This window comes from Chelonoidis abingdonii, chromosome 1 (genome assembly GCF_003597395.2).
Source record: "Chelonoidis abingdonii isolate Lonesome George chromosome 1, CheloAbing_2.0, whole genome shotgun sequence".
Taxonomy (NCBI): domain Eukaryota; kingdom Metazoa; phylum Chordata; order Testudines; family Testudinidae; genus Chelonoidis; species Chelonoidis abingdonii.
In genome coordinates, this window is record NC_133769.1 from 86,628,699 (window position 1) to 86,655,135 (window position 26,437).

The window sequence follows — 26,437 nt, forward strand, 5'->3', positions numbered from 1 at the left end:
CCCGCAGCTACCACTGGCTGGGAACGGCGAACCGCAGCCACTAGGAGCCACGGGCAACCGTGCAAACGTAAACAAATGGTCGGGCGGCCCGCCAGAAGATTACCCTGTCAGGCCACATGCGGCCCGCATGCAACCACCAGGCTGCCCACCACTGCCACAGAGTGAAAATGTTGTGAAGTTCCCATTCATGGTAGAGTGTAAAGTGTCTACTGAGGAAGTCGGAGTGCACATTCAGCTCTCGTGGAAGGTAAGCGGGAGATAGTGTGATGTAATTGCTGATGCACCAATTCCAGCGGTTGATAGCTTCTGCACACAGGGAGGCCAATCCCGCTGCCCCTTGCTTATTGAGGTAGAAGACAGGCGTAGAGTTGTCTGACATAATAAGGACATGGTGAGAGTGGATGAATGGGACAAAGTATTCTCACACCCTCCATACTGCTCATAGTTCTAGGATATTGATGTGCATCTGGATTTTCAAGATACACTAGCCCAGGGGTTCTCAAACTGGGGGTCGGGACCCCTCAGGGGGTTGCAAGGTTATTACATGGGGGGTCACGAGCTGTCAGCCTCCATCCTAAACCCTGCTTTTCCTCCAGTATTTATAATTGTGTTAAATATATAAAAATGTATTTTTAAATATAAAAAGGGGGTGTCACACTCAAAGGCTTGCTATGTGAAAGGGGTCACCAGTACAAAAGTTTGAGAACACTGCACTAGCCCCTCGAGCTGTGTGGCTGTTCATATAGGCTCCTCAAACTAGCAGGGATGTGTCCATAATTATGGTTCTCTCAGGAAAGGAGAGGAGAGGAGAGGAGAAAATGGACCCCCATATTTACATAATGGGGATTTATCCACCATAGGAGGGAGGACAGTAGATTGGTCGGGACTGTCACCACAAGGTTCATGGAATGGCAGCTTAAGGAGTATCAGGACTGTAGCCAAGCTTGCAGGCACTGACGGTGGAGTCTTGCGAATAGGGTGATGTAAGTGCATAAAGCCATGTGGCCAAGTAGGGAAAGATATGTTTTGACCAGTACCTGAGGGTTCCTTGCGATGAGACCTAGGAAATCGCTGTCTGGGATCTGTCTGTGGGCAGGTACGCCCTTGCAGTGACAGAGTTCAAGACTGCACTGATAAAGTCTACAGACTGGGGAAGGACAAGATTTTTCTGCGTTTACGCTGATTCCCAGTGAAGAAAGGAGGTGGAGCATCATAGAGGTTGATGCATAGGCTTCCTGATGAGATTGGCAGCAAGGAGCCAATTGACAAGGTATGGAAAGACAGGACAGCCATGAAGTCTGACATGAGCCACTATGACTGAAAATACATTGGTAAAGATTCTGGAGGGGGGGGGGGTGGCTGCTGTGTCAAAGGGCAGTACTCTATACTGAAAATGGTCAGAGCCTAGCTTAAATCCAAGAAAGTGTCTGTATGTGGGGTGAATATCTATGTGCCATCCGACTCCTCGCTGTTTTTGTGGATACAGACTAATACGGCTACCCCTCTGATACTATCTATTTGAAAGTAAGTGTCCTTCCTATTGAGAGCCGTGAACCACAGTGATGGAATTATTGCTGCCAATATGACCATACAAAATCTGAATTGCGAATGAAGCAACTGAGATGGCAATTGTTTTGTAGCATCAAGCCAAAGCTGAGGACACTAATGGTTCTGACCCAGAGCATACAGCAGTGAGAAGGAACTGAATGCAGTCAGTCTGCCCTTCTTTTTATCATCTCAGTTAGAGGCACAAAGTGAACCAGGACAGATGCATGGACCAGTGGACATTACTTTCAAACTCTCCAGCTCCGTAACACATGGTGTGCATGCAAAATCCACAGTGGAATACAGTAGGGACCATTATTCGAAGAAGAAATTATGGATACTCTCTGATATTATGTTCTGTAGACTAAACAGACAAAGGTCCCAAAACCCCTATTTAAAGGGGAAAGAAAATATGATGGCAGATGCCTTGTTCAGAAAGGAAGGGTCTGACCTGCTGCCTCTGAGTCAGTCAGTGATTAATCTTCCTGCAGGGTAATCTGTAGGAGGGGGAGGTCTGACACTAAGAGCATCAGAGTGTCAGAAGGCAAGGAGCTCACTGGTATCAGGTAATGAGTTTCAGTTGGCCTGACCAACTCAGTGTACCCCAAAACTCACTGTAGTTGTCATCTGTATCTAAAAATGTGACATTGGAAAATCAATAATTCTCTGATCATTAATATTCTTGCGTGATGCATGTGCATGCCACGTATTAAGAGTTATGGATATATGCTGGAATGATGATTAAAAAGTATTTAAACCAGGCATGTTGGGGAAGTTGGTAAATAGGTCTGCCCTAGACAAAGGAATGTATATTTGCTTCTCTGACCAGTCCCGTCATCAGGCAGACACAATGAAGGTCTTATTTACATACTAGGTAAACAAAGACATGCAGGGGAGGAAATGGCTTCCAGCAGGGAAGAGAAACTTTATCTGGGCTATAAAGACCAGGGTCTGAACCTCAGGTGATAAGTAATATAATCAGTTGAGGGTATATAATATTGCTGTACGTGCATTTTATCAAGTGAGGTGTTTTATGAAAGCCTGTTAACACACTGGTGACCAATATCATTGTGAACTGTATGTATTAACACTACATAAGGAATTATGGATACTTATTTATATTATGCTTTACAGTCTATGACCAAAACAAAGAGGAAAAAGATCTCTCTCAGAAAGAAACATCACAGCTATCTACTTGTATCCAAGAAACTGAGCAAGATGTGATGAAAAACAATGGAAGCCCTATTTACATAAAAATCAGCAGGAGGGTGGGAACAAGGGAAGAACAGCATGAGGTTATCCTGCCTCCCAAAAACAGGTTACTGAATTTAGGATGATATAAACAAGCCCAGATGCCATTTTGGCATCCATCACTAGATGAACACATGGGACCAGAACTCGTGTAAGCTGAGAAAGATCGGTCCTTCAACCAAGGAGGATTGAAGTCTCCGGGCCTGAATTCAAGTGAGGAACCTACTTAGGCAAAGATCTTTCCACAGGAAAACAAGGGAACGCAGCAGCTTGTACTTCTGTGGAAGATCCTAACTTAGGGAAAATCAGCCATGGCTGGGAAGAAGGAAGATTGGTGAGAGAAACCATCTTCAACAAAGTCTGTACCTTGGTAAACCAAGTTTTAGCCCTTTAGATGCATGTTTTCACTTTTATTTGCTCGTAATCATCTCTACTTTTATTTCTTTTACTTGGCATCACTTAACCTATGTCATATGGTTAATAAATTTGTTTTATTTTTACTATACACCAACTCAGTGCTGTGTTTGAAGGGAAGGGGGTATTTAGCCCAGTTAATAAGATGTAATGCACTTTAGTCTCTAAGAAGGAGCAACAACTTTATTTCTCTGAATGGTCCAGGTGAGGACTGAACATTTCAGGGCACACTGTTTTGGGGAGACTTGGGACTCGGGGCGTGTTGGGGTCACCTTGCTGATTGTAATCAAGGCTGGTGGAAGCCAGAGTGGAGCCACAGACAGGCTGCTGGGGTGCACACAGACACTCAAGGTGTGGCCTGCATGCTTGTAAACTGGCTGTGAGTGTCCCAGGCTGAGAACTCAACCTTTAATCGAGTTACTGAACAAAAAGTCAGCATGGGAGCTATTTTTAAAAAATATATCAAGAAATATTTTTTGCCAATTTAAAGCTGTAAGTACGGGCAAAAAAGATAGGGGTCTGAGACACGTATATCTAGAATATGATGTCTATGTAATAGAAGCTATGCCTACATGGCAATGTAAGCGTAGGGTTAGTGGGTCTGCTGACTCGTGTCAGGAAACCCTAGGCTTGAGCATCTACAGTGCATTTTAACCCAAGGTGGAAAATTTTCTGGACCCTGTTCAAACCTAGGGCTCTGGCACCCACACTGCAGTGCACAGAGTCAAGTCAAAGTAATCATATATCAGAGACCCTAGCACACCCCTCCCCAAATGTCGACACTCTAGCCCTAGGAACATGATGCACTGTGGGAAAACTCTACTGCCCACCCTGTTTCCTAACTGTGGTGGTGCTAGTGATGGGACTTGTGACCTTAAGGAGCACAAGTGCATAAAGTGCATAATTAGCTCCTTTGATGGCTGTCTCAATAGAATGACTGCAGTTTGAGAAGGCTTTATACTGAACTATCATCTAATCTGAATATTGAGCTCTGCAGCTCTAGGCTGAGTCATATGAGCCAGAAAAGGTTCAGAGAAGGGCAACTAAAATGATTAGGGGTTTGGAACGGGTCCCATATTAGGAAAGATTAAAGAGGACTTTCCAGCCTGGAAAAGAGGAGAATAAGGGGGGATATGATAGAGGTATATAAAATCATGAATGGTGTGGAGAAAGCGAATAAGGAAAAGTTTTTTACTTGTTCCTATAAAATAAGAACTAGGGGCCACCAAATGAAATTAATGGGTAGCAGGTTTAAAACAAATAAAGGGAAGTTGTTCTTCACACAGCACACAGTCAAGCTGTGGAACTCCTTGCTTCAGGAGCTTGTGAACGCTAGGACTATAACAGGGTTTAAAAGAGAACTAGATAAATTCATGGAGGTTAAGTCCACTAATGGCTATTAGCCAGGATGGGTAAGGAATGGTGTCCCTAGCCTCTGTTTGTCAGAGGGTGGAGATGGATGGCAAGAGAGAGATCACTTGATCATTACCTCTTAGCTTCACTACCTCTGGGGCACCTGGCATTGGCCTCTGTCGGTAGACAGGATACTGGGCTGGACAGACCTTTGGTCTGATCCAGTACGGCCATTCTTATGTTCTTAGGTAAATTGTCTGTGTGCACCAGTTACGAAGGTAAATAGTGCTATTAGACCACCAAAATGAAACTTTTCAATACTTAATTTTTAAAATGGGATGCTCAATGAATGTGTTTTGTATTTATTTCTGTCTGTTTTGAAGTCTGACATAAAATGTAGGTTTCGGAGCGATGAGCTGCATCTGCAAAGGTTGGGATGCAGGGAGAAGGGATACCCAGCAGGCTGCATGGAAGTTTTGGGACTGTCTCCCACTCGCTGCTCTAGCTCCTCTGCACAAGCAGCCCCAGGGAGGCCTGGGGACCTGGAAGCAAGGGCCAGAGAGCAGAGCAGGGACCAAGCTGCTGCCCTGCCGGGAGGGGGAGCAGCCCTGCCAGGGGATGGATGACCCTCAACATCCTGGCAGCCAGGAACTAGCTTTGCTCCCTGCTCCAGATAAACTCCATGCAGCAGCGAGAAGAAGTCAGAGCCACTGCTGTGGGAGGAGGAAGGGGGAGCATGCTCAGCCAGACAATAATGGTGCTTCCAATATGCTGTGCTGGCTGCCTGCAACACTGCTTGTGTGCCGCCAGGACCTGTGGGATACAGTCAGAGGACTTACAGGACCTGAGTCAAGCTGTGGCTGCATGTACACAGGCAATTAATAGGGTTCAGACCCTAGATGCCAGCTTAACACAGGCTTGGCCCACAGTGGATTTGATTTAAATCAAATTGATTTAAATCATTTAAAGACTAGTCAGGAAGACTCAATTTAATCATGTATTTCTACATAAAAGTGCGTTCTTGTTAAAACCTTAATACATATTCTTCACAACTCAAAGACAGAGGAGATAGATGAGACCCAAACTGGGTCTCTTTTACAGCCTGCTGCCATTATAGGTTTTCCCTTCTAGTGAGAGAATGGTATGGTAGATCTCAAATCAATGAAGGCTACACTCAGAAAGACCTCAAGACTTCTGGAATATGCTGCTCAAACAGCTTCACTTTTGTTTCTACTGCCTGTCCCTCCCTTCTCATATTTATCTCCAGACTTCTTCTCTTTGTCCAAATCTATTCCACCCCCACAATCTTATTTTAATTGACCTTTTTGAAACTTTGCACTTTCAGAGAGAGGTAAAGGATTGACTCTGTGTACACAAATTTGCAGAGGGACAACAGAGTTGAGGTCTGTTATTTCTCACTTCTATATATTATTTATTTAAAAACATTTTTTCTGTTAACAAAACGTTATCTCTGAAGATACAAATCCACAGTTTGAGAACTACAAAACTAAGCATCTCATAGACTCAGACTTTAAGGTCAGAAGGGACCATTATGATCATCTAGTCTGACTTCCTGCACAATGCAGGCCACAGAATCTTACCCACTCACTCCTGTAACAAACTCCTAACCTATGTCTGAGTTATTGAAGCCCTCAAATCATGGTTTGAAGACCTCAAGCTGCAGAGAACCCTCCAGCAAGTGACCCGTGCCCCATGCTGCAGAGGAAGGCAAAAAACCTTCAGGGCCTCTGCCAATGTGCCGTGGAGGAAAATTCCTTCCGACCCCAAATATGGCGATCAGTTAAACTCTGGGCATGTGGGCAAGACTCACCTGCCAGAACCCAGGAAAGAATTCTCTGCAGTAACTCAGATCCCACCCCATCTAACATCCCATCACAGACCATTGGGCATACTTACCTGCTGATAATCAAAGATCAATTGCCAAATTAATTGCCAAAATTAGGCTCTCTCTGATGGTATCTTTTACACTGAGCACTGATTCCTCTTAGGTAGCTAGAAAGATTAGCCTAAATAATCTGTACAGTAGCCCCTGGAACCCCATAAGATTGGGTCCCTAATCCATGAATTACTGGAACTCATTTACAAAACTTTTCTTAAACATTACATGTATATATTGTCTCATACTATAGAGTTAGAATTTGTAAGACCTATTCCATGATGAGATATCTTTGAGCTATAATGTATTTTAATTAAAACCATCTTTAGATAGTTTTTTTCCTCAAAAAGAATTTTATCAAAAAAATCCATTTTTTAAAAAAATCATTGATATTTATCCACCCTAGCTTGGCCCCTGCAACCTGCAGGGTCCTGAGACCCTGCATTCAAGCCTTCGGTTAGCACATTTGCAATATGGACACAAAAGGGGCTTGGCTTGAGCCCAGGCTTAAAATTGGGCTTAAACTGCTGTGTAGTAGACATATTTTCATCCTATGATTACACAGCGGACAAAGATTCCATTTACCTTTAGGTATGCAATGATGTGGCATGGAAACTCCTAAAAACTCCTGTAACTGACATTTCTACAGAGTCTGGGACTTGCTCTTTAGGCAGAGGGAAAGGAATCCTAAAGAAACTGAGTACAGGAGGGTGCCATTAATGCCTAAACTTCAACAAACATTGTGGTCTCCAGGGTAACAGTTCAGGCTAGCTTATCAGCTTTGGAAGAGAAGTCTTCCAACAAGATCTATATCAGAACATCCTGCCTACATTTATAGCCAAATTTTTCAAAGTTAAAATTCAGCCTTGGTTACCTAGTTAAATTTCCAGGTGTCCTGTCACCCTCTTGCAACTAATAGAGAAGCCAATTGAAGTAACTAAAATGTCAAATTTGTTTTAGGGTAGTATTAATATTCTCATGCATCATTGCAGCAATTGAGTATTCTTTGGGAAGTAAGTCAGTACACTAAAAGCAGAACACTCCTTGCGATCAATTACAATACATGTATTTTTAATTGTACCAATATAACTTGCAATGATTACAAAAACTTCACCATCCCACACGCATATACAGACCCACAAACGGGTTCAGTGTACAGACTGAAATAAATATTGTCTAAAACCAATGAGTATTACTGGCAGAATGCTATTATAGAAGCCTCCTAATCTCTAACCATTCCAAAGAACTATTTTAATATTGATTTAGACACAGTTTACGTAGCACAGAAAGACCACTCACAGGACTGAATTGGTTCTGACTTTCTGCTACTTTTTCTGCTCACATCTGGCTTTGGAGGGAAGGAGGAATGATGTAGATAATGCTTTCAGTCTTTATAGAGAATCATCTCCTTATCTTTATATTGGAATTTCATAGCCACTTGCCACTCATCCCAGGCCAGACCTACAGCGAAGTTTTCAATGTGGCCTTATCTTTCCAGGGACAACCTCTTCCCCACTCAGACTTTGTCTACACTGGCAATTGAATGACAAAACCTTTGTCTTTCAGAGGTGTGAAAAAAAAAAAAACACCCCAAAAGTCAAAAATGTTGCAGACAAGCCCTGGTGTGAACAGTGCTTTGTCAGCAGGAGTGCTCTCCTCAGTCATGTCTTTTTTAAGATGAACAGTCCCAGCCTTTTTTCTCTCTCCGTATGGAAGCTAATCCATACCTCTAATCATTTTTGTTGCACTTCTCCGTACCTTTTCCAATTCCATTGGTCTGACCCCGTGTGGCAGTTCTTATGTTCTAATGTCTTTGTAGAGATGGGGCAACCACAATTGAATGCAGTATTCAAGACGTGAGTTTACCATGGATTTCTATAATGCATTATGATATTTTCTGTCTTATCTATCCCTTTCCTAGTGGTTCCTAACATTGTTAGCTTCTTTGATTGTCGCTGGACCTTGAACAGATGTTTTCAGAGAACTATCCATGATGACTCCAAGATCTCTGTCTTGAATGGCAACAGCTAATATAGAACCCACCATTTTATATGTATAGTTGGGATGTTTTCAAATGCGCATTATTTTGAAAACAGCAACAATTTGTTAACCAGTAATCCAGTTTTGTGAGATCCCTATGTAGCTTCACAATCAGCTTTGCACTCAACTATCTTGAGTAATTTTGTACTATCTACAAACTTTGCCACCTCACTGTTTATCTCCATTTCCAGATCATTTATGTTGAGCACTGTTCCCAGTACAGATCCTTAGGGGACCCTGCTATTTACTTCTCTCCACTGTGAAAACTGACCATTTATTCCTATGCATTATTTGTATTTTTTAAACTAGTTACTGATCCATGAGAGGGCCTTCCCTCTTAAGCAAACATGGGATAAGAGACACTGGTGAAGGATCTTGTCAAACACTTTCTGAAAATCCAAGAACACCATCCTAACTGGATCGCCCTTGTCCACATGATTGTTGACAACTTCAAAGAACTCTAATAGATTTGTGAGGCATGATCTCTCTTTACAAAAGCCATGTTGGCTCTTCCCCAACATATCGTATTCATCTATGCATCTGATCATTATATTCTTTTCTACAGTTTCAACCAATATGCTTACTACTAAAGTTAGGCTTACTAGACTGTAATTGTCAGAATCAACTCTGGAGCCTTTTTTAAAAATCAGTGTTCCGTTAACTATCTGCCAGACATCTGATACAGAGGCTAGTTTTAATAGTAGGTTAGTAGTTAGTAGTTCTGTAATTTCGTATTTGAGTTTCTTCAAAACTCTTGGGTGAACACCATCTGCTCCTGATGACTTATTACTGTTTAATTTCTCAATTTGGTCCAGAATCTCCTCTATGGACACCTCAATTTGGGACAGTTCCTCAGATCTGTCACCAAAAAAGATTTGTCAGGTGTGGGAATCTCCCTCAAATCCTCTGCAGTGAAGACCTCTGCAAAGTATTCATTTAACTTCTCTGCAACAGCCTTATCTTCCTTGAGTGCTGCTTTAGCACCACAATCATCCAGTGGACTCACTGACTGACAGGCAGGCTTCCTGCTTCTGATGTATTTTGACTGAACAGCATGGTAACAAAGACCTCACTTTATTTAACATAATCATCATCAATATGGGAAATAAAGAATAGTTCTCGCAGTAAGGGCAGCCCATCTCCTAATCAAAGGCAGCACCTAATTCCAATTGACAATTAGCAGTACCCTAGTTCTTCTCCTGCTGGTCCATGGACCAATTTGGCCATACGACTTACAAAAATTAGGCCAGCTCACTTCAACAATAAGACAGCATACACTTGATCCTTGTAATGAGATCTAGAGTAATCTCAGGATAATCCCTGGAGTCCCAACTGGTGAATTTCACTGTCCTGAAATATCACAATCCCCAGATTCCCCAGTCATCAAAACACGGGACAAAGATCACTTCCCCTAATTTAACTGTCATCTGGCTGTAAAGTTTCCTCTGCATGGACTGTCCTACAAGCAGTTAATGTTGCAAAGTACCAATAAACAACAAAATAACTTAAATTACAACATTTCAATGATAGTATCTACCTCCCAGTGGAGAAATGAAAATGCAAAAAAATACCACTTCATATACTTCATACCGCTGAAACAATCGACCACTTCACACACAGGCAAAAGTGATGCTGGAAGAAGGGAGGCAAAAGGATCCTCCCCTGCACTCCAGCATCATTTAATAAGTGGTAAGCTGCCCATCCCCCAACGCCAACCTAGCTTAGACTTTCTTAAAGCTCAGAGGGGGACCAATCAGATAGCCTGACAAAGCCTGGCTATTATTTGCTAGTGAATACACACGTCTGTTCCATCTTCCCCAGGCAGCCCTGGTAAGAGCATCCTGAAATGGTAACAAGAACAGCTAAGGCGGTTCCCTTGTTTGCAGAGGTCCCGCTGCATGAAACAAGGCTCACTTGGCCACCATGATCTTCCTAGAACATAATGGAATTGGAGAAAAACACATTAGCTAGTGTGATACAGCATGGCCAGAGGGCAGCAGGAGAGTGTTAGCAGGGAGGTTTATTCCCTGCAAGGGGAGGAAGGTTTGCTATAGATTAACTAGAGCACCTGAAGCCAATTAGAGCACCAGCAGTCAGTCATGTGATAAAAACCCCTGCTTCAGTCAGACAGTGTGGGAGTTGGAGCAGGAAGGTTTGGTTGGAGCAGACAGCAGTTTGAAGGAGTTGGAGAAGAGAACAGTTTTGAAGAGAGACAAAAGGAAAGTTTGGAGGAGTGCTGCGGTGGGCTGAGAAATCCAAAAGAAACCCTAGGTAAGGGGCACCTGGCTTGTGTAGAAGGAGGGCAAGAAGCCCCTTCACAAGCTGAAGGGCAGGAGAGGGAAGTAACCCAGGGGAAGGAACTGCTAGTTCAAGTGGTTCACCACAAACGTCAGGGCCCCTGGGTGGGACCTGGAGAAGAGGGCGGGCCCAGGTCCCTCCCTCTCCGCTCCCCTCCTCAAGGACACTAGAGGGGTAATTAAAATACCTGTTCAGAGGCAAGCAATGGCGCCCTGAACCTTCCCCAAAGAAGAGAAAACGCAAGACCCAGCATAACAGTACCAGCAATTTGCCACATTAGTCTAACCCCAGGAAAAAGTAGTAGTTCACCCTCAGTGTCCACTAGTGCCAATATCTGGGGCCAAATGCTATAATTTTCTTGTTGCCCCATGATGTAAATAGGTCCACCTGTGTAACAAACCACATGGCCATCAGATGGCCAAAAATCACCTAGTCCCATTCCCATTCTTCCTCAGCGGTTGTTTTCCTGAATGGAAGTGATTTTTTTTTAAAAAAAACATTCACCATTTTCCAGAAAGGGCAGAACCTGTGTAACTTGGATGCTCTTCCCCTTGGAGGGGGAGAAGAGAAGGGGTTGTACCTTTCTGATAATTAAGACACATGACTAATTGCAAATGATCGTTACAGTTACACCTGCAACTGATTGTTTCGGTATCTGATGTCCATTAGTATTGAGGAAAAATGACTTGATTTACCAGAAGACCGACCAACATAAAAATAACACCACACTGAAGGATGGAAGAATTATTAAATATACTTCTAAACACAAGAGCTACTTAAACAAAAAGCTTTTACATTTGCTCAGAGAGATATAAAATAATGATTGTGTTGTAAGTCTCAGAACTGTTTTATAAGAAGTTTTGCATTGTGATTTTGTCAGTGTACTTGAAACTCCTTAGTAAAATTCTTTAAAGGGAAAATTCTGAATGTTTTTTAAAAGTTCCTATTCCCCTATCCCAAATATTATTAAAATATCTCCTCCTAACTAAATTATAACTGTACCTCAAAACCAGACTCCCATTAAAAGTCTGTCTTAAGAGTAAAGTAGATAGCTAAACAGAAAATCTAAAACATTTAACTGTATAAATGATTTCCCAAATCTTATACTTAGGTTCATTATTGTGACTAACGCAGAAGTAAAGTACATTAACTAATGCAGAAGTAACATATATTAATTCAGAGAACAATCATGCAAAAACTGCTTTTAAAAAGTGAATGCAAATTTCTGATATTACAGAAATTCCACGAGAGACGGCTGCAAACCAGAAAGATAACAAAAGAAAGCATCTCAAGAGATACCTTATTGTAAATATGCATAAAAAGATCAACCCATATTTCCTTACAGCAGGAAATCACAAGAAACAAAGTGAAAGAGGCCGGTACCCAAGCAACCAGGAAGGAAAGACGTTTATTTTAAGCAACCCATTACCAAGCTACTCAAACAAAAAAATCAAGACCCACAGTAACAGCGGGCAGGTCATGATGCTCCTGTCTTCTTGTCTCTGTCCCAATGTGTTCATTCTGGTAATGTTCAGACAGACTAGTGGCACTTACACACATTTTCATACACAGTGGACAGATGAAGCCCTGTGAAACAGTAACTTTTAGGTATGTACATTTTCAAAAATGTAAGAATATAAACAGAAAGAGCACCTTACGTGTCATATATGTACTAAAATTCTTAAAAAGCATGCTATTGCCTATATGCAAGAAACAAAGCTGGTGCTTGTTACTTTTCAGTAAGTTTCTTAAAATGAAATTTTGCTGATCATGAGTCCAAAACACAGAAAAGACAAATAGAATGTTGTTAAGTGAATTAAAAACAAAACATATCTGAGACATTGAGCTTTGACAGTAGGCACTACATTCATTTTGTTAATTGTTTTCATCAGTTTTACTAGGCCTTTAGTACTGCTCAACACTACAAAGGGGCATATTATGCATAATGCATCATGACATAGCCACTGTAAAATATTAGGGCAATGTCTACACAACCACTTTGTAAGTATAACTCATGTCACCCAGGGGTGTGGGGAAAAAAACATACCCCTGAGCAACGTAAGTAACACCAGCATAAGTGCCAGTGTGAACGGCGCTATGTCAGCAGGAGAGCTTCTCCTGACAACATAACCACCACCACTTGGGCTCTTGTTGGGGGTGGTTTAATTATGTCGACCGGAGAGCTCTCGCCTATCAGCAATGAGTAGCTACACAAGAGATATTGCAGTGATGCTGCTGCATCAGTACAACTGCACCACTGTAAGCTCTCTAGTGTAGACATAGCCTAGGTCAAATTTCTGTACAAAGGTCTGACAGGACACTTTGTAACATTGCTTTCAGACCTTTTATAAAAATAAACTGGAAGAGGGTGTGAAAGAGCCAGAATACCATAGTACATGAACAAGAGGACTCAAGTCAACATTTCATGGGGAGGTTCAGTCAAAGTTTTTCTGACAAATTATTGTACTATATATTTTTTTTCCTTCTCATTTCCTTCAGTTACAGTAATGTTAAATGCTCCTTGTGAAAAACAGAAGATAAAAACAGTTTTAGGAGGAAAAAATTGAAGACAGTGTCCGTTTAAAAAGAAATCTGTTGATGTGGAGCTATACAAAGCAAATCCAACTATTTTTCTCCTAAGTTATTTCTTAAATGGTAAGCAGTTTTTTAAAGGCTTTTTAAATTTATCTTAGTACTGTTACAAAAGCACTGTTTTTATGGATTCAGAATATGTGAGGCAATAATATGCATGTGGAAGTAAAATTTAAATTCTGAAGAAACTGTAACCAAGGTAAGAGTGCACTTTACATAAATTGTTAAACACAAAACAAAAAAACTCTAGTAACCTCTCTTTTTCATTCAAAACAGCTTTAACCAATTAGCAACATTTACAACACATTTGTCACCCAGAATGGTCATTTACCTCAGTTTAAAGGATCACCTGTTGACTGCACTACCATGTTCAACCACCTAACTTACAAAGTTAAATCCATACAGCTATAAGAAAATCTTGCAACATCAGAAGTACTTTTCCTCTAGCCTCTTGTCTGAAGTATGTGCTAACAAGTCCATCCAAAAGAGTATAATGCCTTAATAATGTGTCTCTCTCACTGATGAAAGAGGAAAATAAGAGTAAAGATTCAAGATTCAAATTGCATTAAACCTACTTTTTGGTTTATTTTGCTTTCCAGTTAAAATAAGCTTTATTACAGAAACTGTTAAAAAATAGAAAGCTATATACACAAGCTAACTTCTGGAGCTCAATTTTCAAAACTGTGCATGCCACTTGTTTGCGAAAAAAGGGAAATGCTTGCACATATAGTTGGCATTCTTTCATCTGCAAGAGATATGATGTAAAGAAATGATGTAGATGGTTTGCAGTGTCTCATGTGACTGAATAGTCCAATCCGAGATTTGCATAACCTTTGGCAGCTGTTTCAAATGTATGTTTCTTGGTTAGGAACTGCTTGCTTCCCATGGGCTCTTTTCTCTTCAAGCTGAAGGAGCCAGCTCCTCTCATGGACTTTGATGCCTTGATAGAGAAGCTGGCGTCACATGTTACGATCACTTGCCAAGCTTTTCCATCGGTCAGGATCAATTCCAAATTCCTTCATATTTCGCTTGTATGTGTATTTATAGCGAAGCTTGAGATATCCTGTTGTTCTTGTTCCGTCTGATAGCTCCCCGTATAGCATGTCCTGGGATATGCGTCCATTTTCCAAACTACTGAGATGGCCCAGCCAGCGCAGACATCTTTGCTTGAGCAGGGCTGTCACATTTGGTAGAACATGGATAACTGATGCCCATCAGGAGAAAAGGTTAAATAGTTTCCACCTACGCTGTTTACACCACATACTCAACATCAAATGGCAAGATAAAGTCACCAATGTATACATAGGCATTTGGATAGATGCACACAGAATCAAATGTCTTACTAGTTTTAAACCAGGACCATGTAAATGCACAGATAATTCTGCACAGCAGAAAGTGTGTGCTGGGCTACAATACATCTGGCATTATCATTTAACACATGGGGAGGTTACAAAGATGGATATGTATTTCTGGATAAGTTAATCACATACTTGATACACTGATCTGATTTTCTCTGTTTAGGGTTTTCACCACACAGTGTACCTAGCACAGGAAGAAAAGAACAAAGGATTTACAAGGGGGTTTGTGTCTTACACAATTGTAAAAATTCTACATATTTATATCAGACTGACCTTGGGCATAAGATATTCAGACACATTGATTTGAAAACAGCTTCATGACCTCAGCCCTAGTCCTAACCCAAAAAAGAAACTCTAAGACTTGAATCCATGCAATTAAATTAACCCTTCCTCCTCTTCCAGCCCACTTCAACCTAATCCTTATATCTATTGAAGGCTCATGGGATCTACAGAGTTTTCTCGGAAAAAAGTCAGCTTTCATCAACCAAACAGTAGAGGTGTACACACAACAGTGCTCCTCCCGCTGATTTAACTTTCCTGTTACTCCGACAAAATAAAACCACCTCAATAAGAGGTGTAGAGCTTTTTGCGACAAACTTAGATCAATGCACTGTCACTGTAGACATTGTATTTAATTATGTTGCTGTAAATGGCCTCCAGGAGCTGTCCCACAATGCCCAGCTGGCTGCTGTGGTCAGCAGTTCAAACTCCGCTGCCCTGCAGCCAGGTACACAGGCATCTGCCACTCTCCTTTAAAGGACTGTGATTTTTTGAAATTCCACTTCCCGTTTGCTCGGTATGGACCGTTCAAATTGCATCTTCCCAGCTGACCATGGCAGCTCCCTGCAGCAAACATGATCCCGCTTGGAGTACATCAGAGTTGCTGGACCTGCTGGGTAGGTGGGAAAAGGGGGCTGTGCACTGTCAACTCCGCTCCAGCCGTAGGAACTTCGATACCTACAATCATATTTTTTTTGGCATGTCGGAGAAGGGCCATGAACAGGACATGCATTAGTGCCATGTGAAGATCAAGGAACTGAGGCAGGCATATCAGCAGGCAAGGGAGGCAAACCATTGCTCTGGAGCTGCAACAAAGATCTGCCACTTCCACATGGAGCTGGACGCCATCCTCAGCGGCAACCCCACCTCCACCAACAAGAGCCCCGTGGATACTTCAGCAGGAATTGGAGACAGCAGACTGAACCCCAAAGACAAAGTGGTGGATGAGGAAATGGAGTTGGAGAATGAGGTGGCACAGGTGACAGGGTGGTCCTATAGGCGTGGCAAGCCAGGATCTCTTCTTGAGTCCAGAGGGGTCAAGCCAGTCCCAGCACTCCGGCTCTGGTGCGTATGATATACAGGAGGGGAGCTCTGGTAAGTGCTCATTTTGATTTGATACTACTCAGTTACATGAGATAGTGCTGTCTTTTCTTTCGTTTAGTGTGCTAGAAGTGGGTAAAGGGACAGAAATGTACAAGACTAGCAGTATTTGCACCTGCTTCCCATTCCCCTACAGCTAAGCAGTGCAGACCCTGCAGAAAAGTTCATTAATTCACACTGAGATTTCATGGGAATCCTCCAGAGAGATCTCTAGGAAATTTTCCTGGATGTACCTGCCAATCCTTTCCCGAAGGTTCCTTGGCAGAAATGCTTTGTTTCTTCCCCCCGCTGTAGGAAACTCTGTCACACCAATTGGCAATCACTTGTGCGGGGACCAAACCAACACACAGACAAGCAGCATAGGGACCTGGTCTGAAGCCGCAAGAATGCCGGAGATGCATCCTTGCATCCTTGTATACCCTCAGGAGTGAGATATCGGCTTCAATTTCCCCCACCTGTGGAAAACGGTGGCAGAATTTATAATAGTGTCCCTAGTCGCTTGCAGTGATCCTCTTAAAAAGCCACATAGACCCTTTGTCCCATCTTGGACCTTCCCCCCACGCTGGGACAAACTCACCACGTTTAGGGCACTCGATGAGCTGTATGCGTGCCAAGGGAGAGTGAGTGAGAAAGAGGTGTAATGATTCAATGCTGTGAATGCCTCTGTTTATTACTTCTTGTGCTTCTGCAGACGTGCCCTTCAGGGAAACCCCTTACACACCAACACAGCACCTCCACCACATAATGAGGAGTAAAGAGGACATGTTTAGGGAGGTGTGCTCGTCAGACACCACAGATATTGAGCACAGGGCACAAGGAAAGACAATTGATAAAAAATTGAAAATAGACAGCCTGGCGAGGAAGCATGGCTAGGAATGTATTTTAGTGGGCCACCAGCAAATGATAAAACTGATGGAGGACCAGAGATGTTGCAGTCAGAACATGTGTGCTCACCTTCCCCTGCAGCCTATACAGAACTGCGTGCCATGACCTTCCCACACTCCCCACACACATTCTTTGCATCTCGCAGTAACCCTTTCACACCATCCCTTCGGATAGGTTCCCTAAGGATATCTGGACTTATACACAACTATGAGAGCTTCCATTAAGGGAGTGCTCCTCAGTGTCATGTCCCTTGTATGACATGGGATAGCTACCCACAGTGCACTGCTCTCTCTCTCTACGCTAAAGCATCAACTGTGGACACACACTGCTGACACGAGTTGTGTAAACATGCACAAGTGCTGTAAATATAACAGTTTACGATCATCGGCATAACTTGTGTTGATTTAATCCTGTAGTGTAGACATAGCCTACATAGATCCCTAGATCTTCTGTTGGGCCTAGGTTACTATCTCCATTCACATCTTACAATGCTCTGGATTGGGAGATTTAGAAAGATAAACCTGCCTGCCTAGAACAGAATGAATGATCCATTGGGACCCTCAATTCCATATAATACTAGATGATCAGATGGGATTATAATGAGAGGTAGATGTCGTACAATGGGTCTGGCTATGATGGGTATGGGCAGCAGATCACAATGTACATGGAAAGAAGGATTACAGGAAGGGAACATTTTAAGCCAGTTGGGTAGGAGACCACAACAGATTTTTAGGTTAGATACTGTAAATATCTGAACTTTCTGAGATTCACTTATCATTAACTTAGACTCTTCAACACAAAGGAACCATACTTTATTGTAGTGATTAAATTCACCACTGTATTTAACTACATGCCCATAGGGAATTTCAAACATACTGTATTACAGGAACAATCCAGTCTGCCACTAGTTACTGCATTAGTCAACTTATTTAGGCATTTCTTAAGACAACTAGAGAGTAGCTTGAAAAAGCAAGTGATGAATGAGCCCTATGCCTGAGTTCTTCATCAGTTCTCAGAGCAACTTGACTGCATAAAAATGCAGACACCACACAATGCTTTAGCAATTCTTGATGTATCTGAAGCATATTACACCAATATGCAGGTTCTTTTTTATATCAAATGTAGAATCACTGATGCCTCACCCAAATTCACAGGATCATGTCACTTTACTCAAAGTTCTGAGATGAAATTATTTCATATTAGCAATATATTTTATATATTTCTTGTTCACATTTAACCATATATGTGCTGACATTTCACTATAAAGGCAATTGAGAATACGCTTGCTCGTTTTAAGCTAGAAAACTTCACAAATTCAACTCACTAATTCATGCATGCTACGAAACATTTGTTAATTTTCTGGTACAACACATTTCCACGCATTTGTCCATTTACCCAGATTATGGCTAATCAAAGTCCCTCTCAAAAGAGAGGTGAATCAGATGGCAAGATGCCTAGTCCCATATATTGTTATCCTACCGTACCTCTGAAGTGCTTTCATTGTTCACATCCACTGCATTTCCTGGGGCTGCAGAGGAATCCGAATCTGAGCTCTGCGACCCAACTCTGCCTGGAGTCTGAAACGGAAGAAATATAAATTTTATTAAACTGAGTTTGAAGTCTATGTTGCAAAAAGGAATGCCTTGTAAATTGAACAAACTGATAAGCATACTGCATAAATAGTCAATGCAACAGTGTATAATCCAAAATTACTGCCAAGCCCTTACATCATCACTTGAGTAAAGAGTGTTTATTAGAAAGATCAATACACAACAATATAAAAGAATTTTCAGCTAGCAATAATCACACCTCAGACTAACCCTAATACATAAAGAACTATGCCAAACTGTACTTATTATAATTCAAATTACAGGTAAATACAGTTAAATGGTTATTCAATAGAAAAATCCTAGAAATTAAAATTTTGCCTCTTAAACAAGATATTAAATAAATACTAACATACTCCTCTTCAGACTGTGGAGTTTTGTTAACTAAAACAACGTTTTTATACTTGTCAGATTATTTCAGTAGAAAATCTGACACAAGTAGGCCCATTGATAAGGTAGTAAGTAAATAAAAATATATTACTTTACAAATCACCAAATTTCAATATAGAGGATAAGTAGAAAACTAAAGTTAAAACTGCTTCATAGATCAAACTTCCAATTAAATTGGACTAGGTTATTCAACAAGGAATCCTATAAAATTAAGTTGTATATTTTCATTTGCTTCCAGCATATGCTTCTTTCAAAATTACAGTTTCAAACCAGTAAACAAATTAAGTAAACACTACTTCATTCAAAGTCTCATGAAATAGATTCAGGTTACTAATCCTCAGCTAATTCATCCTACTTTTCAGCAAGAGATTCATTTTTCCTTCTCTTATCTACTTCAAAAGTTCCACTGCTTCATCAGAATCATAAAAGAAAGTTATTCTCAACAAGGCAAACTTTAGCAAAGAAAGTTATTGAAACAGCCAATCAAAAAAACAAAAATTCTTCCATAGCATAACATTTTTCTCCCTCTTAAACTCTGTGTGGGTCCAGATTGTTCTGAAAAAACAAGGATTTGTTTACTCTTACAGTAAAATTTTACTTTTTGTCTCTGAATCAGACCATCAATCACTCCCAATCTAGAGCCAACTCAAAGTTTACTTTAAGAATTCCATTGACAGGGTTAGAACCCAAATGAAGTACTGATGTTGTAATTTTGTGGGCAATCTGGAAATAGTTTTGATCTTATATAAGGTATTCACACTTTCTGCATACAGAATTTTAAAATAAAGGGAGAGATCTACAGGAATAAGCTTTGTCTACATACTTCAGAAACGGAAATATCATAACATTATTTGTCTTGGAAAAAAAATCCAAAATCTTAAAATTTAAACAGATCAATAAATAACCCTTTATAAAGATGCCTCTAAATGTAATTTTCTCCCTTAGTTTGAAATTGAAGTATAGATTCTATTTGTGTTTATACATAATATTCTATATCTTTTTGCCCCACCAGGATTACATCATCTAATTACTGTACTGCTCCTAACATACAGTACACCTTAAAGAAGTCTTTGAAGATCAAATAGGATGAGGAGAGTGGTTGTGGGAGGGGGAAATTAGCTGAATGCACTCCACCTAACAGAGGTGGGCAATGGTGACCATGACAAGAGATAGGAGAAGAGAGAACCTCTTCTTGTTGCATCCTCCCCCTTCAGTTGTTGCTGAAATGGCCACTGCTACAAGTTTATCCATTTTGTGTCCTGTTTGTTACTCAGTCTATTTGCTGGAAATATGAAAGAAGACATAAAACAACATGGGAGAACAATATAGTCTCATTCTAGCTATAAAATTATTAGAGTGCAGTAGCATCCGTAATATGGTAGAAGATTTCTAACCACAGATAATGATATAGCAAACCTCTAAAAATTTATAAACTAAAAGGCAAAAAATGGATCAAAGGTGGAAGAAACGAATAAACACGATTTATACATGAAGGTGCCACCTGGCACTTATGCTGGTATTTCTCATAGCTGATACAATGTAAAAAAATAGGTTACTATCTATTGCTTTCTTACCAACCAGTTAATTTCCTATAGACTTCACATAGACGGGAAAGGATAGCTCAGTGGTTTGAGCATTAGCCTACTAAACACAGGGTTATGAGTTCAATCCTTAAAGGGGCCACTTAGGGATCTGGGGCAAAATCGGTACTTGGTCCTGCTAGTGAAGGCAGGGTGCTAGACTCAATGACCTTTCAAGGTCCCTTCCAGCTCTATGGGATAGGTATATCTCCATGTATTTAACAGAAGTAGGTCTTGGGATCAGATTTAAATATTAGATCGGTATAAACACAGAAAGGACATTCCACAAGTAGGGAGTAGGATGGAAGAATGTACAGAGACTGTTACAGGAAAGCAAGGTATCAAGGCTAGCAACACTGGTGAAATGAAGAGGGCACGGAGCAACGCACAAAATGAGATCAGACAAGTAGGGCGGGGCAAAAGTATCATGCAAGGCCCTGAAGGAAGTGACAAAAATTTCATGTGGCAGAAAAGCTGCAGTTCATAACACAATAGCACCTACAAGTTATGAAAAATGTTACATATTCTTCTGTACCAGCAGATAATGTTCTTTATAGTAACTAATATATCTTTTATACAAAGTTCTGCTAACATGTAGAGATTCAGTGGAGGAATTCAAAGTGGGGAGCAGTGTGATAAGAACAGTTCAGAGAAGAGGGGTTAGGTATATTACATTGTGAAAGTAATGGGCAACATACTCAAGGAGGGCTAAGTTGCTGACATCATTCCTTTCTAGAAAGGTATGAAATATCCACGAGCAAAGGGAGCAGGAAAGTCTCTTGATACTCCTGGGGAGACACTTCATGCATACAAATATTAGCACAAGATTAAATGATACAATATGTGATGTAAGAGCATTTGTATATGTTTAAGACACTAATTACCCTTTCCTTTCTTAAGGACAAACAGCTTCTACCTCACATGCACACCCTATGAGCTACACCTACATCTACAATCAGTCAATAGTCAACCTTCAGGTCAAACTACTGCAATACTTTTATGTTTGAAGCATATGTCTACGATGTGAAGATCTAGAAACTTGCTAATAAATTTTACTAGATTTTACCTAAATATAACTCTTCCTCAGCTAACGTCCAAAGATCCTAACTGCCAGGTTGAGAGACTTAGTGATTCTCTCCCCAGAGCAAAGAGATCTCAGAACAAGAACAGACTTGCCCAAATTTGGGCTCCTAGAATCAGCTGTGCTACAGTAAAGGGAACAGAGGGTACAGGCATAGAAGCACTGACTCCAGTGTTCCAAAAAACCTTCTGATAGGGATTTCTGAACCACATCCAAATCTCATGTTGTAGTAATAAGCTCTAATACACCAACTGTTTAAGTATGACTATTCCTGAAGTTCTAGATGACAGAGGTGAGTAAACGCCACTAATAACGAATTGGTAAAGGAACAGTGTGTCCAAACAGGAGCAACTTGTACGGGAAATTATTATTGCCTAACTTGAACCTTAAGGTATCTCATGTGCATTAGCCTTCTTGATATGGTGAAGGATGCATCTTAGAGTGTCCAACTTCAAAGCAATCTTGCGAACAGAAGGAATTATGTTACTTTATGAAATTTTGTTTTATTCAAACATTTGTTGAGATCAGCACTGGACACAGATCCCCTTTTCTTCATGGGAATGAAAAAGCAATGAGAGTAAAAACCTGTAATCTAAAACTAAAAGATCCTAGCATCCACTTTATTGTTCCTAGCTGGAAAAAGGGAAGACTTCACCTGAGATGGATGTGGGAGAAGGAGATTTAGGTTTTTATCAGAAGTAGAGGTGGAACCATTTTTTATAACCAAGAACCCAATGGCCCATAGTAATAGTCCTTCAAACTGTAAAGTACAACAAAATGGAGTCCTCAACAGCATGGATGAGGGGGACCAATGGAAAAGGCTCTCTGTACTTGACCAGCAAAATTGCTACTTGGACCCAGATGTTAACAATGGGTCTGACTGTTCATTCATACTGGTATAAACAAGAAGTAGCTCTGCTGACGTCAATGGAGTTACACTTGCATAAGCAAGAGGATAATCAAGCCCAAATGTCATCATGGGTGTTGAGCAAGATTGGTATTGGCACTCCTTAGGTTACTGATCCCTCTGAGATTGACACCCATAAGATCTGTAGGGTCTAATAGTCAGGATAGGATTCTAGTGAAACTAATGTGAAAAGGAGAGGGGCTTTGAACTAGTTATGTATGTGAGCATTTTTAAATGGCTAACATCCAAGTAGTGGGCAATAATCCTTGGCTCCATTAATGTGCTCTAGGTTTCATCTGTTTTTGAACTAATGAAATCAGGACTTTGAAAAAGGACAGTCATACTGCTTCCAGCACCTGTGTGTTATCCAGAGGGGAGGAAAAAAATGAAAGATTTCACTGAGAAGAGAGAAGAAATCTCTTCAATTATAATTATTAAGAATTTGTTTCCTGTAATACACACAAAATACTAGATTTTGTACATAAAATAAAGGAAAGCATGGTCCTCTCCCCAAAGAGCCTACAGGACTAAAATGTTGCCTGTTTCACCTACTCCTATTAGAAATTTCATCTTTAATGTGCACATATTGGACAAAAGACTTATCTATCTTAGACAAGTGGGAGGAAGAATACTGCATCTTGTTATTATTCTACTTCTCTTCACCTTGAAACTCTATGAATTTGAGGCAGAAGCACCTTGCCATACAGTACATGAGCTGTGGCCATGCTGAACAAAGGTTATGCCCAGACACCATTCTTGAACCCCCTGCCCCCTGCACTGAGGAACCCCAAAGAAGATATATGCATGCTCACACTGACAGAGAGGCTCAGATACTAAATTTTTCTCCCATAGAGAAACAACAACTTCAGACTGTCAGATCAGCTGTTTAGCCCATTATTTATGGGAAGGGAATTCTTAGAACCACAAGCTGCTCAACTCTGAGGATGACGGAGAGACTTTCCTACAGGCCCTAACAGAGAAACTTTAATTTTCAAAACCTCGGAGCCAATTAGGTTCCCATCTGTTCAAATGTCTCCAGAACACAATTTATCCCAAGTCGTAATAGACCTTTCTGATATAAAGAAAGCATCTCAACTAAGGGATGTACCTTTTCTGGACCTCTTGCAATGAAAGCAGGTCTTTGGTTCCATCCTTCAGAACCTAAAAATCAAAGAATGCTCCTTCATGTACTTTAGGAGTGAAGCCTTAGAATAGAAAGATGGAAGTACAGAAAAATGAGCAAACTTGCTCGCCTTGGCAGTGATGCAAGAAGACTATTCTGCAGCCCACCTACATAGGAGGAAAGAAATGGATAGTGGGAGGGTGGACACTTTTAGATCTATACTTCTGGAACATGTGCGTCTGTGTCAGAGTAGAGATCTGCTGAAGCAACTAATGATAAAGAAAATGTTATTTTCTTTCCGTTGTAAATTCTTACATAATGTTACTATACACAGTTAAACAGCTGCCATGCTTCACCCCAGAGATGACTGCATTTCAACGTGAGTTATGCATATTAAATATTGATAGCTTGTAAAACACAAATTGCTTTAAAAAGCATTTGGCCCTGCAAATGCATGGTTAATGCAATGTTCAGGATGAAAGGTACTATATAACGTAAGATGTTATTACTGCTTGCTTGATTAAAGTCACTGCTTTATGAAATACCTTAGGTGGGCTATAGTCACACTGAAAAGCACTGCAGGACATGTCTTATGCCTGGTGTTATGCAAATACTAGCCAAAGTTATGAAACAATAATGGTAAAATCTTTTTAACCTTTTGAAAGTAAAATGCTTACTTAAAACAAACATAGTTCCAGCCTACAACACAGGAAAAAGCATGCTACAAAGGGGTTTGTCTGTGCCTTAAAAAAAAAAACTAACCTTCAAAATCCGGAGAAACGTATATGTCCATTAGCAATATAGCAGAGACAAATTACTTAGTATCATAAAAAAATTAAATGCAAATTTTGTAGGATATTGTGAAGATGCTGAAACCTCAAAATCAATAGACAGTACAACTTTCAAAACTATAGTGTGCATGGACTTTATCGGTCAATTCGAGAACGAATCTTTTTAACTGATCTTTTCATTATTAAATATTTATGAATACACACATTTAGTTTAGGCTTCAAGCATAAACACTGCTGTACCATGCACTCTGAACATCAGTGTATACGCACAGCTTTATAAGTATGGTCCATACTATAACCCAGAAGAGGGTAGAAGGTGGCTGATGCCCTTTTTAGTTTTCTTGTATGTTTGTCTTTTAATTATTCACTCCTGGATAAATGTATGTGGTGTGGGTGGGAGGGAGAGAAAAGCTATCTACATAAAATATACATAGAACTATTACAAACTCTTTTACAAGATTACAATTCTGAAGTATGGTTAGCACTGGAAAAATGATTATGTAAAACTAGCACCTTTTATTCAACAGATCTGCTTCCTGTGTGCCTGAGTCATAATTGTTTATTTTAACTACAAGTACAAGTTTACTACTGTGAGCACTGTAGAGCCAATACAGCTGCTGAAAAACAAGGTTAACTACACAGTATTCTTCATACATCAACAAAATTGGAAGCTAACCAAATGCAGAAACATCACCACCAACAACAAAGAAAGCAAGGGGAAGAGAACAGTTTCCTTTTTGAAAAAATCAGGTGATGCTTTACATATATTTACTTATTTATTTTAAATTTGGAAACCTAACACATCTGATGAAATCACCGAGAATATAAATGTGGGTTCCCACGATCTCACTTTTACAGTCACTTCTCTGTGTATCACTGTACTTTAAATTTATCAGCAGTGCCCTTTAAAACATTTTTCAAATTAGTTTTACCTGAACCTCTTTAAAAATAAATGAAAAAACAATATTATGAACATGAAGTTACACAATTTTCCCAGCAGAGATTTAAATACAGCATAAGGCTTCTATTGTTCAATCATTCTGAATTCCCTAACAAATATCAAATCAAGAATCAAAATATAAAAAGACAGGACTGCTTGTTTAAGTCTCTGCTCCTGAACAATTTTCAGGACATTAGCTTTGTTCCTTTCTTTTACTTGTTGTGTGTGCTATTTGTAAAAGAAGCAGCAGCAGCAGCCTATTCACAAACTAATTTCTCCTTCAGAATTTTAGTGAGAAAGGACTATTTTCAAGTTATTAAAAGGTAATTTCACATTTCAAACTAACATTACATAAGATCATTCCAAGCCCTCAGTACATCACTTTTTATCCACTGAAATTAATTACACAATACTATTACTTAAACTAATTCACATGCTAGAAACACTGTGTACTGTATAATATTATTATTTACTTATTTTGAAGAATGCCAGCTGCTTTACAGACAAGTAAAATGAAACAGCTCCTGCCTCAAAGGACAATGTTTTCAGCCCTCATCTTGCAATGAGATCCATGCAGGCAGAACCTTGCATCCACATGGAGACCCAATGAAGTCAATGGGGCTCCATATGAATGCAAGAGTCCATCCATCCAAACCTGACTGCAGGAACGGAGCCTCATAGATAATATATAAAAAACAGATAAGTCACAGGATGCAAAACACAACTGATAACTAAGCCATTATACTCAACACATCCTCTTGGTTAAAAAAGAAGAGGAGATTGAAAAAAGACATGCATCCCTGATTGGTTATGCCAACTTCAGAAACTAATATAAGCTACGATGAATAGTAATCAGTATTCTGTTTATTTTCTATTATCAAAAAAACATTGAAAGGATACTTCACAAAGAAAAAGATCACAATTGTAAATGAAATGAAAACAGTGCTTTTGCAGCTTCACTTGCTGCTGTCTTATAATTGCTATCCAAAGTGAAAGGTTACAAAG

The 26,437-nt window shown here is 40.3% G+C and overlaps 1 protein-coding gene across 6 annotated transcripts in view; it reads right to left on the minus strand.

The window, feature by feature from the left end:
• The window catches only part of EEA1 (early endosome antigen 1), a 158,981-nt gene that overhangs the window by 129,231 nt on the left and 3,313 nt on the right, over nt 1-26,437 (minus strand). For 5 of the 6 annotated variants that reach the window (XR_004371641.2, XM_075066940.1, XM_032765120.2 and 2 more), the window contains exons 2-3: nt 18,498-18,590; nt 12,260-12,385 (exon numbers count right to left, since the gene is read on the minus strand). Coding sequence is in view for 5 of the 6 variants with exons in the window: in XM_075066940.1 (XP_074923041.1) it covers nt 12,260-12,385; nt 18,498-18,590 (219 nt within the window). In the remaining variant the exon portion in view is untranslated. The remainder of the gene's footprint in view (nt 1-12,259; nt 12,386-18,497; nt 18,591-26,437) is intronic. The other variant, XM_032765128.2, reaches the window with a different exon arrangement.